Genomic DNA, 17,956 nt, shown 5'->3' with positions numbered 1-17,956 from the left:
TGAGCAGGCCCTGGGCGGGGGGGGGGGGGGGGTCAGGGAGCAGAGGAGAGAGCTAACAGGACACAGGGCACTTGGTGACACAGAGCATCTGTCCACTTGGGAAGCGTTCAGTGAGAGGGCACAGAGGCGAGGGGAGAGAGGGAAAGAGGGAGAGGAGGGAAAGGAAAGAGAAAGTGAGAAAGGAGAGAGAGAGAGGAAGGGAATGAGGAAGGAAGGAAGGAGGCAGGGAGGGAGGGAAGGAAGAATGGAAGGGAAATGAAGAAAGGAGGGAGGAAGGGAAAGGGAGGGAGAAGAAAGGGTAGGGGGAAAAGGAGGAAAGGAGGAAGGATGGAAGGAGGGATGGAGGAAGGGAGGGAGAGAAGGAAGAATAGAAAGGAGAGGAAGAAGAAGGGAGGAATGGGAGAAGAGAGGGAGAGAGGAAGGAAGGAAAGAAGGAGGGAGGGAGAGAAGGAAGAATGGAAGGGAGAGGAAGAAGAAAAAAGGAAGGGGAAAAGAAGGAGAAGAAGAAAGGGCAGGGGAAAAAGGAAGGAAGGGTGGAAAGAAGAAAAGAGGGAGAGAGGGACAGAAGAAGGAAGAATCTAGGAAAAAGAAATGGAGGCTGAGAATGTGGCTCAAGTGGTAGAGCGCTAGCCTGGAGCAAAAAGAGCTCAGGGACAGCGCCCAGGCCCTGAGTTCAAGCCCCAAGACTGGCCAAAAAAATGAGGGAAGACAGAAGGAAGGAAAGGAGAGAGAGGGTCAGAAGGAGAAGGAATAGAGGGCAAAGAAAGAAATGGGGAAGGAAGGAAGGAAGGAAGGAAGGAAGGAAGGAAGGGAAGAAGAGAGGGAGGGAGGGACCAGGATGGAGCTTCCTTAGCTTTCCATTTTCCACACAAAACACACAGGCACTTGAGATTCCCCCAATGCAAAGAAGTTCACAAAGTCTCACCAAAAAAAAAACTTAAAAAAAGTCTTACCAGGTGGACATTAGAGCATGGATTTATTTCAGGGGAACAGGATAAAGTAGGAAGGGGGGGGGGAGAAAAACATTTCCTCCACCCCCTAGAAGTAATGGGAGTCAAAATCAAAATGGTAGCCTGGGCATCACCCCTGAGTTTCTTTTGCTCAAGGCTGGTGCTCTACCACTTAAGCCACACTGCCACTTGCAGCTTTTTGCTGCTCCACTGGAGATAAAGAGTCGTACAGATTTCCCTCCTGGGGCTGACTTCGAACCATGATCCTCACATCTCAGCCTTCTGAGTAGCTAGGGTGACAGTGCACCGGGGAGCATGTATTATTTTTAATTTCCAAAAAAAAAAGAAGGAGGAGGAAGAGGAAAAGGAGGAGGAGGAGGAGGAGGAGGAGGAGGAGGAGGAGGAGGAGGAGGAGGAGGAGGAGGAAAAGGAGGAGGAGGAGGAGGAAAAGGAAGAGGAGGAGGAGGAGGAGGAAAAGGAAGAGGAGGAGGAGGAGGAGGAAAAGGAAGAGGAGGAGAAGGAGGAGGAGGAGGAGGAGGAGGAGGAGGAGGAGGAGGAGGAGGAGGAGGAGGAGGAGGAGGAGAATAAAGAAACCAGGACTGGGAAGGTGGCTTAGTGGTAGAGTGCTTGCCTAGCACGCATAAAGCCCCAGGTTCGATTCCTCAGCACCACATACACAGAAAAAAGCCAGAAGTGGCGCTGTGGTTCAAGTGGTAGAGCGCTAGCCTTGAGCAAAAAGAAGCTCAGGGATAGCGCCCAAGCACTGAGTTCAGGCCCCAGAAATGGGAGAAAAAAATAGAAGTACAGTGTATAACAGATGCAAACTACTGCAGCAACTTGAGGGAGAACACCGAATCCTGGAAGTAGCAAAAATAGCAAGGGTGAGAAAATACCAATACTGGCTGATAGTCACTCAGCCCTCAAGGACAGCGCTTGGAGTTCGAGGCCCACCTCGTGCAGATGTCAGGTACAAATCTCCAACCCATTGTCCCACCCCACCCCCACCCCCACCGCCAATCAAGCTTCATGAACTCCACCAAGTCTCTCCCTTCTACCTTGTTAAGGGAGATTTCCCGCCTGGCTCTTCTCAAGGTCATCCAAGGTGATCATGTCTTCCAGGGCTGTGTGTCTGCTACTGACAGCACAGGTGGATGAGGAGGTGTGGACCGAGTCCCCCGAGGTCGGGGATTCTCTGAGGACTGTAGCCAGGAGAGCCTTCAAGTATTGGCGGAAACGGGGACTGCAGAAAGCATAGAGAAACGGGGTCCCACAGCAATGGCAGAAGGCCAAGCTCTCGGTCACTTGCAAGGCATAATCCAGATGCGTGCTGACAGCGCAGCTGCCGAACACCTGCAGATCCAGCAGGGAGCGTAAGAACAAGGTCAGGTTGTACGGGAACCACAGCACGAAGAAAACCACCACCAGTCCCACTGTTAGTCTGACAGCCCGGCCACAGCCCCCAGGCTTCAGCCGGATCACAGCACACCCAATCCGGACATAGAAAAAGCTCATGACGGAGAAGGGAAGGAGGAAGCCCAGAAGGTTCTGCAGGAAGCGCAGGAGAAGTTTCCAGGGGGTGGCGTGGCCCCCAAAATCTGCATAGCAGTTCCACCCATGGGGGGGATCTTCGTGGATCTGCACGAAGATCAGATCGGGGATGGAAAGTGCTAGAGCCACAGCCCACACAGCAGCAGCGAAGAGCAGGCCCTGACCTGGGGTTCTCGGCCTGGAGCAGGGCTGACGGTGGACAATTTCTAAATACGTGTCCAGGCTCATGCAGCTAATAAAGAAGATGCCACTGTAAAAATTGGTGGTGTACAGGGCGCTCACCAATTTGCACAACCAATTCCCAAAGATCCAATGCCAGGCCACTGAAATGGCCCAAAAGGGCAGAGTCACCACAAAGCACAGGTTAGAGACGGCCAGGTTGAGCAGGTAGATTTCCGCCCTCCGTCGCCGCGGTCCAGGCACAAAGCGAAGCAAGACCACCAGGAGAAGGAAGTTGCCAATCAGGCCTAGCACGAAGATCACACTGTAGACGAGTGGGAGGAAGATTCTAGCAAAAGACTGGACATCTTCTTTGTGGCAGAGTAGGAACTCGATGCCCTCCAGGTAGTCATAATCATAGAAGGAATGATTCACAAACGTGACGTTGTTGGGGGTGTCTGGCAGAGGGGAGGTGGTGGAGACCATCTTGAGAAGATACAGGTGCCCTCCCCCCTTTCCCAGTATGGGAATTCTGCAGTGACATGAGGGAAAAAGGGAAGAAAAAGATGGTTAAGAAGGGCTGGGAAGGTGGCTCGGGGTAGAGTGCTCGCCTAGCATGCATGAAGCCCTGGGTTCAAGTCCTCAGTACCACACCCACAGAAAAAGCTAGAAGTGGGCTGCTGTGGCTCAAGTGGCAAAGTGCCAGCCTTGAGTAAAAGAAGCTCAGGGACAGTGCCCAGGTCCTGAGTTCAAGCCCCAAGAATGGCAAAAAAAAAAAAGGATAAAAATGTGGTGATAATTGGCATGGTCTTATTTCTCCACTACTTCTGGCACTGTGTGTATGTGTGTGTGTGTGTGTGTGTGTGTGTGTGTGTGTGTGTGTGTGTGTGTGTGAGAGAGAGAGAGAGAGAGAGAGAGAGAGAGAGAGAGTGTTTGGGGGCTTGAACTCAGAGCCTGGGTACTATCCTTGACCTTTCTCTTCACTCTTTTTTTTTGGGGGGGGTTCCAGTCGTGGGGCCTGAACTCTGAGCCTGGGCGCTATCCCTCAGCTCTTCAGCTCAAGGCTAGCGCTCTACCACTTGAGCCACAGCGCCACTTCCAGCTTTTTTCTTTTTGCTTACGTGGTGCTGAGGACTTGAACCCAGGGCCTCATGCTTGCAAGGCAAGCCCTCTACCACTGAGCCACCTTCCCAGCCCTCTCTTCACTCTTTTTCTTTGTTCTTTTCTCGGTCATGGGGCTTGAACTCAGGGCCTGAGAGCTGTCCCTGAGCTCTTTTTTGCTCAAGCCTGGCGCTCTACCACTTGAGCCACAGCGCCACTTCTGGCTTTTTCTGTGTATGTGGGGCTGAGGAATCGAACCCAGGGCTTCCTGCATGCCAGGCAAGCACTGTACCACTGAGCCACCTTCCCAGCCCTCACTTCTGTTATTCTTTACATATAAGTATCTTGGGGGACCTCTGTAAGGACCAAGCTTTTCTTCACCTAGGGCACATACCTGGCATGCTAGGAACAATTTAGACTTGGCTTGTTTATGCTGTAATACGTTTCAAGGTCTTTCTCCCTATTGATCTCTGCTCTATGGAACTCTTTCCAGAAAAAAAAAAACCCAACAACAACACCTGTTTGGACTCTCACTATTTGTCAAACCAATCCAGGACTCTCTTTTGGGCTCTTGCCTAGATTTCTCTTGTTTGTGATGACTCATGAAAACTAAATGGAGTTAACCTTGGTCCAGAACAGGGCTTAAGCCATTTTGTCTTATTGCTCGACAGTAAATCCCTCTTCCTTCAGGCTGCTGTCAGGTGTCCTAAGACCCTTGTCAATAATTTGGCTATTTCATTGGTTGATTCAAAAGGAAGAGGTGGTCTGGGAAGGTGGCTCAGTGGTTAGAGTGCTCACCTCACATGCATGAAGCCCCAGGTTTGAGCCCTCAGGACCACATACACAGAAAAAGCCAGAAGCAGCGCTGTGGCTCAAGTGGTAGAGTGCTAGCGTGGTCAGGCTCTGAGTTCAAGCCCAAGGACTGGCACAAAATAATAATAATAATAATAATAATAATAATAATAATAATAATAATAATAATAATAATAATAATAATAAATGTCACTGGTGGCTCACACCTGTCTTCCTAGCTACTCAGGAGGCTGAGATCTGAGGCTCATGGTTCAAAGCCAGCCAGGGCACAAAAAAGTCTGTAAGAGTCTTATCTCCAATGAAGCAGCAAAAAGCCAGAAGTGGTAGAGTGCTAGCTTTATGCACAAAAGCTCAGGAAGGGTGGCTGGGGCCCTGAGTCCAAGCCCCAGGATTGGCAAAGCCCCAAACCCAAAAACAAACCCAAGAACTTGGTCTTATACCTTTCTTTGCTTGTCTGCCTCCTCTTTCTTTGTGGTCCTGGGGTCTCCTGGCCTTAAGCCTCAACTCCCCTCCCTTCCCCCCTGCCTCCCCACCCCAGCAGGTGGGATTGTGTGAGCAGCCAGAGCCACTGGAGGGAGGGCAAGGAGGTCCCATCAGCACTGGGACTCATCTGTGACAGGACTTCAGCGACAAGGACCACAGTGGATCTCTGAGCTGCCAGTCCTGAGGCCTTGATGGTCACCCAACTTCTCCCCGTCCCTGACTTTTGCCTTAGCAAACGATCGGGTCTGACACGTGCAGAAAAGAAAAATAAAATCAAAGGCGGAGGTCAGGGTCAGTAAGGCCTCTGTTAGTCCAGAGCACTATTGAAGATTCGCCCTCCACGTGGAACTCCCTCGCTCACCTCTTGAACCTGCTACCAATTCATCAGCGAGCCACCCCCCACACCCCTCCATCACGCTCACCCCAGTGCACGTGACAGCCCAGAGGCACCTGCCTGGTCACTGTGTCAATTTTCCAAGGCCCACAACCAACATCCAACATCCTAGCAACTACTCACAGCAGCCTGAGAGCTCAGGACTATAGTTCCAGACGCCTGAATGGGCAGGAAATGAACTTTAAAAAAAAGCCCAAGCTAGGAAAGTGGCTCAGTGGTAGAGTGCTTGCCTAGCATGCAGAAAGCCCTGGGTTCGATTCCTGAGTACTACATATACAGAAAACGCCAGAAGTGGCGCTGTGGCTTAAGTGATAGAGAACCACCCTTGAGCAAACGAAGCTCAGGGACAGAGCTCAGGTCCTGAGTTCAAGCCCCAGAACCATGATCCTCCACATCTCTCCGCCTCCTGAGTAGCTAGGATGCCAGGTGTGAGCCACCACCAGAGCCTGGCGATAGATGGGTTTTGCTGATTGGTTATTGATCTATTTGGGGACCAGCACCTCGTTTTCATATTTCTTTCTCTCTGAGGCTGGTGCTCTCTCCCTCTCTTCCCCCCCTCCTCCTCTCTCTCTTTCACTTTCTCTCTCTGTTTCCAGGAAGGACCAGACTGAAGAAGAACAACTTAACAACAGGAATTTCACCAGCAGAAGCTCAAAAGACAGACCACCTGCCAGGAAGCAAAATATGTGTGTGTGTGTGTGTGTGTGCACGCACACACACGTACATGCACCAGTACTGGGGCTTGAACTCAGGGCCTTCTACTCTCTTTTATCTTTTTTTTTTTTTTTTTTGGCTCAAGGCTGGTGCTCTACCACTTGAGCCGTACCCCCTACTTACAACTTTTTGCTGGCTCACTGGAGATAGGAGTCTGCCCAGGGCCAGCTTTGAATCTCTGTCCTCAGATCTCAGCCTCCTGAGTAACTAAGCGGCCTTGAGTAACGAAGTCCCCAAATAAATCAATAACTAATCATCAAAATCCACCCGTGACTAGGCACCGGTGATGGCTCACGCCTGTCATCCTAGCTACTCAGGAGGCTGAGATCTAGAGGATGGTGGTTCAAAGCCAAGTCTGTGAGACTCTCAACTCCAAACAAATGACTCAAAAAAAAAAAAAGCCAGAAGTGAGTGGTGCTGTGGCTCAAGTGGTAAAGCATTAACTTTGAGCACTGAGAGGGTCAGGGACAGAGCCAAGGCCCTGAGTTCAAGCTCCAGGACTGGGAATAATAATAATAAATAATAATAAGTAATATTAATAATAATTATTATTATTCCAACCATCCAAAGAAACCAATCAAATGACAGCTAAATCTCTTCCTTCTTAGAATCCTGCCCCCACCACCCTCAGTTTTTCCTTACAAGGTACTCACAGCTCAGATACCCGCTCAGTCTCTGTGCACCTCCAGATTGCAGGGCCCGTCTTTGGCGGACAGGGTGGGAGATCGCCTGGCTCCACTCTGTGTCTTACAATCTAGGTCTCCTCAAGGTGGCTACTGTGTTCCTAGAATTGGCACCTAGGGAATCACAGCAGAAAAACGGTTGAACTCATCAGCCTGGGCGCGTGCGCCTCCCTCCCTCCCTGCCTCCCGCCCTCTTCCTCCTCCTCCTCCTCCTCCTCCTCTCGCCTCATTTTTTCCTTCCCTGCTTTTCCACTTGGCCACAGCGAGAGCCACACTCATGAAACCAGAACTCTCCTCCTGGAAGTTATTTGCCTGGCTCCAAGCCAGCCCAAAGCCTTGGTAACCAAGGAATCTGATGGCTCAGATCTTCAGATGCTCAAGTCACATGCAGAGGCCCTGTGGCCTCTTCCCCGGGGAAGCTCCTTGGCTTGCTCTAGGCAACACTGGGGAGGAGAAGGGAAGCTTCAAGGCTTGAACTCCCCCCGCCCCCCGCTCTCCTCCATCTTGGCCAGTTGTGGCTAGGGAGAAAGAAAAAAAGGAATGAATGAAGCCAGGTGCCCGTGGCTCACGCTTGTCAGCCTAGCTACTGTGGAGGCTAAGATCTGAGAATCGTGTTTGGAGGCCAGCCCAAGGCAGGAGAGTCCGTGAGGCTCTGATCTCCAATAACGCACCAGAAAAAGCAGAAGTGGCGCTGTGGCTCAAGTGGTAGAGCGCTGGCCTTGAGCTGAAGAGCTGAGCGACAGCGCCCAGGCTGAGAGTTCAAGCCCCATGACCGACAATAGAAAAAAAGAAAAAAGAGTTGATTTAAACTGTAGTGTGTGGCTGTGGAGAAATCTCCACAGAGATTAGAGAAGTTGAACATTGTGGCAGAAAAACCTGCCTGTGAAGAATTGGTGACAAGAGTTTGGGTTTCCTAACTTCCTTCCTCCTGAGGAAACATGAGATATTAAATTCTAATCATAACAACATCCAGGAGTCACAAAGCACTTTATGGTTAGTTAGTTGGCTTTGTTTGTTCGTTTGCTTGTTCTTGCCAGTCTTGGGGCTTGAACTCAGAGCCTGGGCACTGTCCCTGAGCTCTTCAGCTTACGGCTAGTGTTCTACCACTTGAGCCACAACGCCACTTTCCCGCTTTTTCTGTGTATGTGGTGCTGAGGAATCGAACCCAGAGCTTCATGTATGCTAGGCAAGCACTCTACTACTGAGCCACATCCCCAGCCCATATGTTAGTTTATTTTCAGGTAGGGTCTTGTGGTTAGTGCTCACTCCAGCCTTAGACTGTGAGCCTCCGAATGTCAGCCTCCCAAATACCTGGAATTACAGGTAGGCTGAGCAGCCCTGGGTTCATTACTTTGATTTTCTGAGTCAGCTGTTCCTCACCTCACTCCAGATGGTTTGCTTTTTTGTTGTTTTTTTTTTTTAATAAGAATTAACCAATTGCCTGGCATAGCCATTGGATCCCCTCCAGGCTCAGCTGTGGCATAAGTAAACTTAATGATTAAATGATAGTTTGCTCAGGCTGTTTGGCAAGATGGAAAGACACGCAGGGACAGCTTGGTCCTTGAACTGTTGGAGACAGAGGACAAAGCAAGTCCACAGAGGTTGGGGGTCAGCGGGGACCGGGGGGGGGAGTTGTGACAGGGGAGACTCAGATCCTCAGACTCTGCCAACTATCCTAGCTCCTCAGGAGGCTGAGATCTAAAGATCGCCATTCCACAACACCGGCCGGGAAAGAAAAGTCCGTGAGACTCTTATCTCCCACCCAAAAGCTAAAGAAGTGGAGCGAACCATGGCCCAAATGATAAGAGCATCAGCCTTGAGTGGGGACCAAAAAAAAAGGGGGGGGAGCTGGTGGCTCCCGCCTGTCATCCTAGCTCCTCAGGAGGCTGAGATCTAGAGGATCGCAGTTCAAGGCCAGCCCAGGGTAGGAAAGGCTGTGAGACTCTGATCTCCAATGAACCACTAGAAAACCTGAATTCAAGCCCTATGACCAAAAAAAAAAAAAAAAAAAAAAGTCTAAAGGATAGTGCTCAGGCCCCTGAGTTCAAAGCCCAGGACTAGCACACTCACATACACATACTAATAATCCATTTTTACATCCCTCCCTCTTCCAGTACTTGTGTCGCCACCCCAAACTACCCTTCCTGGGGTACATTGCCATCACCTACCTCCAGAGACAGCCCATTCACCTGAAGAGTTCACCCCAGCCTCGCTAGAAGGAGAGATGTCATCCCAGTCACCCTTTCTCCAGTGAGTGTGACTGTGAGCCTGTGAGCTCTTCCTGCTTTAATGCTAAGGGAATGTGCTCCTCCCTGGATTTCCGCCTCCCTCCCCTGCTAGAACCATCCGCTGCCTTGCTGGTTGACCTGTGAGTCAAATTCAAATGACACCCCATCATACACACCCAAACCAGAGAGGAACACCCCTCCTGTCCCCAAGGGAAGTCGAGTGGATGACTTTCAGGAATTAGGAGCCTCCAAGCCGCCTCTCTGGGATGAATGCATCAACAACCAAGCCTAAAGAATACCAAAGCCCAATGTCCAGACCCCAGGGCCTTCGACTCACCCTGGTCGCCCACCTGAACAGCTCTCCTGAGCTTCCCCCCGCCCATCCTGGAGACCTTCCCCCAACAGGACCTGATCTACCTCCCCCCAGTCCTCACTCCACCCACAGTCTCTATCCTCAGCTGTGACTCCCACCCATGAACCTCCAAGCCTAAACTTTCCCCTCCTCCCCTCACCCACCCGGCTGCCATCCCAGCTGCCAGGTTTGTCATCTGCGCCTTCATCTAGATAAAAATTATATATAATATATATTACATATATATAATATGTAGTAATATATATTATCCGGTCCATTTGCCTAAACCTAAGGCTGAGCAGAAAGAAAAGAATGAATGAATGAATGAATGAATGAATGGAACTGTCAGTCAACTGTGAGCAGCCAGGGAAGCCTGCCTCACCTAACTCTGTGGTCCAGGATCTCAACCTCACTCATCTCCATCTGATTGGCACTTGGGATGGGAAGGGGGCGGGGGAAGAAGAGGGCATGGTGAATGATGATTGGATAAGATGATAAGTGGGTGGGGCCACACAGAGTCACTTTGAATCTTTCTGCATCGGCCTTGAGATGGGGGGGGCATGATGCATGCTGATTGGCTATGATGGCAAGTAGGCGGGGCCAAACAGAGGGACCTTGACACTCTCTGCATCTGCCTTGGGATAGAGAAGGGGCGTAGTGAATATTGATTGGCCATGATGGCAAGTGGGCGGGGCCACACAGTCAACTTGAATCTTTCTGCATCTGCTAGCCATGACTCTCTGTGTCCTTCCCAGGGTGTCTTCATTGGGCAGTGGGGTCCCCCAAGACAGGCATCAGGGAACTGAGTTTTGGGGGGGCAGTGATTAACTGGAGATAAGAGTCTCACAGACTTTCCTATCCACACTGGCTTCGAACCACAATCCTCAGATCTCAGCCTCCTGAACAGCTTAAGATGACAGGCGTGTGTCATTCACACGTGGCAACTTTTTAGTATTTATTTATCCATTTATTTATTTTGTGCTGATCCTGGGACCTGAACTCAGGACCTGGGCCCTACCCGTGAGCCACTTCCGGTTTTTTGAATGGTTGGAGATAAGAGTTTCTTGGGGACTTTTCTGCTCGGGCTGACTTTGAACCGTGATCCTCAGATCTCAGTGTCCTGAGTAGCTAGGATGACAGGCGTGAGTTCACCAATCTGAGGCTTCTTTCCCTCATTTAGGAATTGGAATTTGACTATAAGAAACAATTAGGCAGAGCTGGGAATGTGGCTTAGTGGTAGAGCGCTTGCCTAGCATGCATGAAGCCCTGATTCCTCAGGACCAAATACACAGAAACAGCCAGAAGTGGCATTGTAGCTCAAGTGGTAGAGCGCTAGCCTTGAGCAAAAGCAGCTCAGGGATAGCACCCAGGCCCTGAGTTTAAGTCCTACGACTGACCAAAAAGAAAAGAAAAGAATTAAGGATTAGTCCTCCGTATGTATTTCAATCTAGGCTGCTGGATATTTACTTCTTTAATTCTATTTTCTTCAAGGGTGCTGAGGCCTGACCTCAGGGCCTTTGCACTTACTAGGCCTAGCATCCTTTTGGGGAATTTAGAATAACATGATTGTCACCGTTTCTCTTATCGGTCCCTCTGATCTTATCTGCTCTTGAAATCATCTCAAGCCATCTGTTTCCTGTGGAGCTATTTTCCTCATAACAGGTAACCAGAGAGATCATCATTTGCCCTCTGTGTGTTCCGTCATCTTTCTTCAAACGCCTGCTGTCTGGCCTGCGGGTTATGTGACTTGGGGGAGGGAGATTTCACAGTCTTTATGGACATCCCCTAAGGTATCTTCTCAGCAAGGGTGGGCCCTTTTTCAGAAATGGGAAATCACAGCTCTCCAGCCAGGGAGTTTTAGAAAGTATAGTCTGCGTGGCTCCTTATCTCCCTGATTGATTGATTGATTGATTGATTTTGTCAGTCCTAGGGCTTGAACTCAAGGCCTGGGTGCTGTCCCTGAGCCTCTTTGTGCTCAAGGCTAGCAGCTGTATCGCTTTGTACCACAGCTCCACTTCTGGCGTGTGTGTGTGTGTGTGTGTGTGTGTGTGTGTGTGTGTGTGTGTGTGTGTGTTCATTAGAGATCAAAAAAATCTTCATGGATGTTTCCTGCCTGGGCTGGCTTTGAACTGTGATCCTCAGATCTCAGCCTCCTGAGTAGCTAGGATGACTGGGTGTGAGCCAACCAGCGCCCGGCCTAGTTCATACTCTGAAATCATGGCTGCTCTAGTCTTTTCCTACCACAATACTGGGGTGTTCAGGCCGCAGACAAAGCTGGCTTTACTTGCCTAAATTCCTTCAGAATGGAAAAGGGAATAATGTTCGGCCAGGGGATGGTGACCAGCTGTTCCCCGCCCACTCCAAGGGGAAGCAAAACATAGAGAAAGAGCCAGAAAAATGCCAGCTCTGGAAATGGAGCTGAGACAAGTACTGAAAGTGGAAGCTTGTGTGTGTGTGTGTGTGTGTGTGTGTGTGTGTGTGTGCATGCTTGAACTCAGGGCCTTGCATTCTCCTTCGGCTTTTTTCACTCAAGGTTTGGTGCTCTACCACTTGAGCCACACCTCCCTTCTGATTTGTTTGGTGGTTAATTCCATAGAAGAATCTTTCGGATGTACCTGCCAAGACTGGCTTTGAACTGCAATCTTCAGATCTCAGCCTCCTGAGGAGCTTGGATTATGGGTATTATTATTATTGTTGTTGTTGTTATTATTTTGCAAGTCCTGGGACTTGAACTCAGGGCCTGGGCGCTGTCCCTGAGCTGCTTTTGCTCAAGGCTGGCGCTCTACCCCTTGAGCCACAGCGCCACTTCCTACCTTTTCTGTGTCTGTGGTCCTGAGGAATAGAACCCAGGGCTTCATGCGTGCTAGGCAAGCACTCTACCACTGATGCCACCTTCCCATAGGGGAATTAATTTTGAGCTCTTTCTACCTATGAGACTACAAATTCCTGGCAGTCGGGAATCTTGTTATTTTGGACAGAGTACCTGGCATGGTCCCCAAGCAAAACAGGAACTGTAAAGACAGAGGCCAGACAGCTGATTTGCTTGCCAGCTTACCCAGACAGCACCCCCAGACTGGCTTCTAGGGGGGACAGTGTGGAGTTGGTTCTACCTCATCCCCCTTTCTCTGTCTTCCTGGGGCCAAATTCAGTTCATTTTATCTAGTTCTCCCCTATGAAGTCTGAAAAACTCTGAATTTCTTCTGTGTGTGCGTGCGTGCGTGTGTGTGTGCATGCGTGCGTGTGTGTGTGTGTGTGTGTGTGTGTGTGTGTGTGTGTGTGTGTGTGCTGGGGCTTGAACTCACAGCCTTGCCCTCTTGCTTGTCTTTTTCCAATAAAAAAAAGCCTGGTGTTCTACTGCTTGAGCCATCCTCTCTACTTTCAGCTTTTTGCTGGTTCCTGGGAATTAAAGAGGCTCCAGTGATTTTTTTTCCCCCCTACCAGGGGCTGGCTTTGAACTGCAATCCTTAGATCTCAGCTTCTCTGAATAACTAGGATGACAGACGTGAGTACACCAGCGCCCGGCTTACACGCGGTGATTTCTAAACCACACACTTGCCCTGAAGTTTAAAAGCTCAGCAGCATAGTTACTCACTTGGATGAAATGTGCAGAATCTCAGCCGATGTCTTCTGAGCATGCGCCAGTGATGGAGAGAGCTGGGGGGAAGTGGAGACAGGAAGGAACTCTCTTCTTCCATTTCCTCCTTTCCTCCTTTTGTAACTCCTCTTCTGACCACACCAGGGCCTTTTGCTTAGGGCTTGGGGGAATGGGTGTTGCTTCAACTTTTATCTTGGTACTACTGCGTTTCTTTGAAGTCAATATATTTGTTTCACTATCAAATTATACTCTCCAGATCTTGCCTGGGAGTTAGGCCAGACTTGTGGGAAAACATGCTTGAAAGCCAGGTGCTGGTGACTCACGCCACCTGTCATCCTAGGTAATCAGGAGACTGAGATCTGAGGATCCTGAGTCACAGCCAGCCCAGGCAGACATATCCGTGAGACTCTTATCTCCAATAAACCACCAAAAAGCCAGAAGCACTAGGAGAGAGGAAGGGAACAGAAGACACTGTGAGTCATTACCTGACTCACGTCTTTGTAATCCCTCTGTATATCACCTCCATAATAACAATAAATTAATAATCATTTTTTGGCCAGTCCTGGGTCTTGAGCCTCTTTTTGGTCCAGAGCTAACACTCTACCACTTGAGCCACAGCACCACTCCTGGCTTTTTCTAAGTAGTTTATTAGAGATAAGAGTCTCACAGACTTTCCTGCCAGGGCTGGCTTTGAACCGTGATGCTCATATTTCAGCCTCCTGAGTAGCTAGGATTACAGGTATGAGCCACCAGCACTGGCTAATTATATATATATATATATATATATATATATATATATATATATAGAGAGAGAGAGAGAGAGAGAGAGAGAGAGAGAGAGAGAGAGAGAGAGAGAGCGCAAGTCCTGGCTCTTGAACTTGGGGCCTGGGCACTGTCCCTGAGCTTCTTTTGCTCAAGGCTAGCACTCTATCACTTGAGCCACACTGCCACTTCTGGCTTTTTCTGTGTATGTGGTGCTGAGGAATGGAACCCAGGGCTTCATGCATGCTGGGCTGGCACTCTACCACTGAGCCACCTTCCCAGCCCTAATAATATATATATATCTCCAGAAGTACAAGTTGGTAGAGTAAAAAGGTGAAGGGGCCACGTCCAGGCCCTGAGTTCAAACCCAGAGACTGGCAACACTCACCCACCTACACACATACAAATGGCAATTCCGTATAAAGTCACCCTTGAACTTAAGCTCAAGTCTGTCTCCAGGGGCTGTTTCAGGGTGACAACCCCTCCCCAAATGTCCCCCCTATTATGACAGCCATGTATCTAACTGCCCCTCAAAAACTTGTCTCTAGGAACACCACCCACCCTAGAGTATAAATCAAATGGGAGGGATACTGAGCTAAAACCTCCAGGTGGGGAAGCCACGCGGATATGCTCCAAAGCCACACCCCTTCCCTCCAAGCCACGCCCCTTCCCTCCAAGCCACGCCCCTTCCCATAGCTGCACCTGCTTCCCACCACCCCCCACCCCCAACCTGGTTCTTGGCACCAATTGGATAACATGTGAGGTAAGGGGAAAAAATAAAATAAAATCACCAGAAACTGGAAATGAAGCAACGTTTGGAATCAGTAGCCACGGGTGTGGGCTTGTGGACTCAGGCAGGGATGATCTCAAAGCCCTGGGGGGGTGGGCGATGACGCAGTCCCCCACTTCCCCGCCCCATCCTCCCCCCCACACATACACACATACCCAGTTAAGGTTGAGAGGGTTTGGGGCCTAGGAGCACTGGTTAAAATCAAATCTTATTACATAGGTCACCGCCTGCTATATTCCCTCCTTGGGTGTGCGGAAGGCTGTGTAGACAGAAGAAAACCAAGAACTTGGCTCTTTAGATTCCCAGGTCCAAAGTCCACGAGTCTCAAGTGAGATCCACTCACTAGCCACCCCCATAGTTCACATGGAGAGACAGAGGTGTGCGTTAGGGAAAGCCGACTCACCCCTTGATGAGCCACAGGAAGACAGGGCTTCAGTCCATCCTCAGGAGTTGCAGACATGTTAAATGGGGAGATTTAGGGGGGCTGGTGGGGTGGGGGTAGCGTTGAGAAAGGTCTGCAGAATGAACAGAGTCCCACACCTGGAGGGCATCTTGGCTCCATCTTTCTGGAAACAGGTTATTTATTACTGGCACAGAACAGGAACAAGATGATCTCCTGAGTTTGGGGACTGTATTTTGGGGGGAAGGCATGGAGGTGGGTATGGCCTGTGTAAGGAGAGGGCGGGCTATTATGAGCTTCACCCATTTTGCCCCTCCCTCACAGGCCCTGACGCGTGTTTTGTTATAGGATTGGTTTCTCTAAAGCAACTTCCCCAGGCTGGGCATGTGGCTCAGTGGTAAGAGTGCTTGTCCAGCATGCATGAAGCCCTGGGTTCGATTCCTCAGTCCCACAGACACAGGAAAAGCCAGAAGTGGCATTGTGACTCAAGTGCTAGAGTGCTTAGCCTTGAGTCAAAAGAAGCCCAGGCCCTGAGTTCAAGCCCCAAGGACTGGCACCAAAAAAAAAAAAATTAACTTTAAAAAATTCACACATTAGTCCGCGCTGGTGGCTCACGCCTGCCATCCTAGCTACTCAGGAGGCTGAGATCTGAGGATCGAGGTTCAAAACCTCCCAGGCAGGAAAGTCCATGAGACTCTCATCTACAATGAATCACCAGAAAACCAGAAATGGTGCTATGGCTCAAGGGGTAGAGCGCTTCACCTTGAGCTAAAGAGCTCAGGGATAGCACTCAGGCCCAGAGTTCAAGCCTTAAGACCAACAAACACACAAAAAAAGCAACTTACCCTTGTATTGTTTGATCGAGTTCTGGTGATACTAGAGTTTGAAGAGCCTTAGCCTTACTAGGCAGGCTCTTACCACTTGAGCCACATACTCAGCCCTTTTTGCTTTAGGGTTTGTTTGTTTTGCTACCACTAGTATTGGGACTTGAACTCAGGGCCTGGGCACTGTCTCTGAGCTTCTTTAGCTCAAGGCTAGCACTCTACCACTTGAGCCACAGTGCCACATCTGGCTTTTTCTATGGCTGTGGTACTAAGGAATCGAACCCAGGACTACCAGCATGCTAGACTAAACCACCTTCCCAGTCCACCATGCTACTTTTCTACTCACTCATAATCAGGCTTACTTTTTTGTTGTTTCCCAAACACTGACTTTCTGCCTGTTTAGCCTATTTGGGGGTTTATCACACACCCAGCCCTCTTTCTCAGTTATCAGCTTACAAGCAGGTTTCCAGGAAAGCACTGGAGAACAAGAGGAGACAAATAAGGGGCAAGAGACTCAGGAAGTCTCCACCCGGTACCCCTTGAACAGCAGTGGACCCCTATGTTAATATGGAAGAGTTTTGGAAGCTTCTGGCTGTGGGAACAAGATCACATCCCACCACTAATCTTGGAGCAATTGAACACTTCCTTCCATTGGAATGTGACCCGTGATTCTTGTCACCAATAAATCCCCCGTTGGTGTCATTTCACAATCAGAGCTGATCATTTGGCTACGTTCACCACTTCCTGGACATAATTATTTTTTCTCTCCAGAAACACGTCTGGTTGTGGAATTTAAGACTTAAAAAAGACACATTATTTACAACATACACATCATACCACAGTATTTAAAAAAAAAATCCAGTCCTGAGCTAGGCACCGGTGGCTCACGCCTGTCATCCTAGCTACTCAGGAGGCTGAGATCTGAGGATCGTGGTTTGAAGCTAGCCTGGGCAGGAAAGGCCATGAGACTCTTATCTCCAATGAACCACCAAAAAACCAGGAGTATAGAGCTCTAGCCTTGAACCAAAAGAGCTCAGGGGGCTGGGAAAGTGGCTTAGTGATAGAGGGCCTGCCTCACACATGCACGAAGCCCTGGGTTTGAATCCTCAGAACCACATACACAGAAAAAGCCAAAAGTAGTGCTGTGGATCAAGTGGTGGAGTTAAAAAGAAGCTCAGAGGCAGCACCCAGGCTCTGAGTTCAAGCCCCAGGATTGGCAATTAAAAAACAAAAAAAAAAAAGGTCAGGCACAGAGCCCAGGCCCTGGATTTCAATCAGATCTCTAGGAATTATATATATTTTCATCCCAGGCATTTTAAAACATGATTCTATGATGGTTCTACAGGCTTCTCCAGCCGCCAGGGCCAGCCATAAAGCATATGCATGTGTGCATGTATACACACACACACACAAAGTTTATCATCCTAACTACTGAGGAGGCTGAGATCTAAGGATAGTTTGAAGTCAGCCCAAGTAGACTATACACGACCCCCATCTAGTGGACAAATGAGGAAGTGCCACACTGAGATTTCACATAGGGACCGCTCCCGTGGCCTCTCTTTGGAGCCTCTTGTTGGTGCTGGGTGAATTTTGGAGACTGGGTGCAGAGTCAGAGCTCAAAAATAGGTTAAAGGCTGAGGTCAGAGAATCACTCTGATAAGAGAGGTAGGAAGTAAGAGGGAGGGAAGGCCATAGGGAGGCTGGGATTGGAAATTATCTTTACTACAAGTGTTTGGTAGAGGGCTGGGAAGGTGGCTTGGAGGTAAGAGTGCTCACCTAACATGCAAGAAGCCCTGGGTTCGATTCCTCAGTACCACAGAGAAAAAGCCAGAAGTGGTGCTGTGGCTCAAGGGCTAGAGCACTAGCCTTGAGCAAAAGAAGCTCAGGGACACTGCCCAGGCCCTGAGTTCAAGTCCCAGGACTGGCTAAAATAAAATAAAGGAGGGGAGTTAAGGGAGGGGGGAATGGGAAGGGTTGGTAAGGGGAAACAAAGGAGGAGGCAACAATGCTTGATAAGAAATATACTCATTGCCGGGTGCCGGTGGCTCATGCCTGTAATCCTAGCTACTCAGAAGGCTGAGATCGGAGGATCACGGTTCAAAGCCAGCCTGGGCAGGAAAGTCCATGAGACTTTTCTCCAATAAACCACTAGAAAACTGG

At 49.6% G+C, this 17,956-nt stretch overlaps 1 protein-coding gene across 1 annotated transcript; it reads right to left on the bottom strand.

The window, feature by feature from the left end:
* Positions 1-1,509: 1,509 nt before the first annotated feature.
* Positions 1,510-13,266, bottom strand: LOC138803215 (atypical chemokine receptor 2-like). The gene is made up of 3 exons (XM_069987040.1): positions 13,018-13,266; positions 6,816-6,959; positions 1,510-3,189 (listed from the first exon to the last, which is right to left on the bottom strand). Exon 3 carries the CDS (start codon positions 3,141-3,143, stop codon positions 2,010-2,012), a length of 1,134 nt encoding a protein of 377 aa, XP_069843141.1. The 5' UTR covers positions 3,144-3,189; positions 6,816-6,959; positions 13,018-13,266; the 3' UTR covers positions 1,510-2,009.
* Positions 13,267-17,956: the final 4,690 nt, after the last annotated feature.

The sequence above is a fragment of the Dipodomys merriami genome, unplaced genomic scaffold (genome assembly GCF_024711535.1).
Source record: "Dipodomys merriami isolate MVZ:Mamm:240054 unplaced genomic scaffold, mDipMer1.0.p SCAF_3387, whole genome shotgun sequence".
NCBI classification, from domain to species: Eukaryota; Metazoa; Chordata; class Mammalia; order Rodentia; family Heteromyidae; genus Dipodomys; species Dipodomys merriami.
The sequence above is the reverse complement of the archived record's forward strand: the minus strand, read 5'-3'. Positions and strand labels throughout refer to the sequence as shown.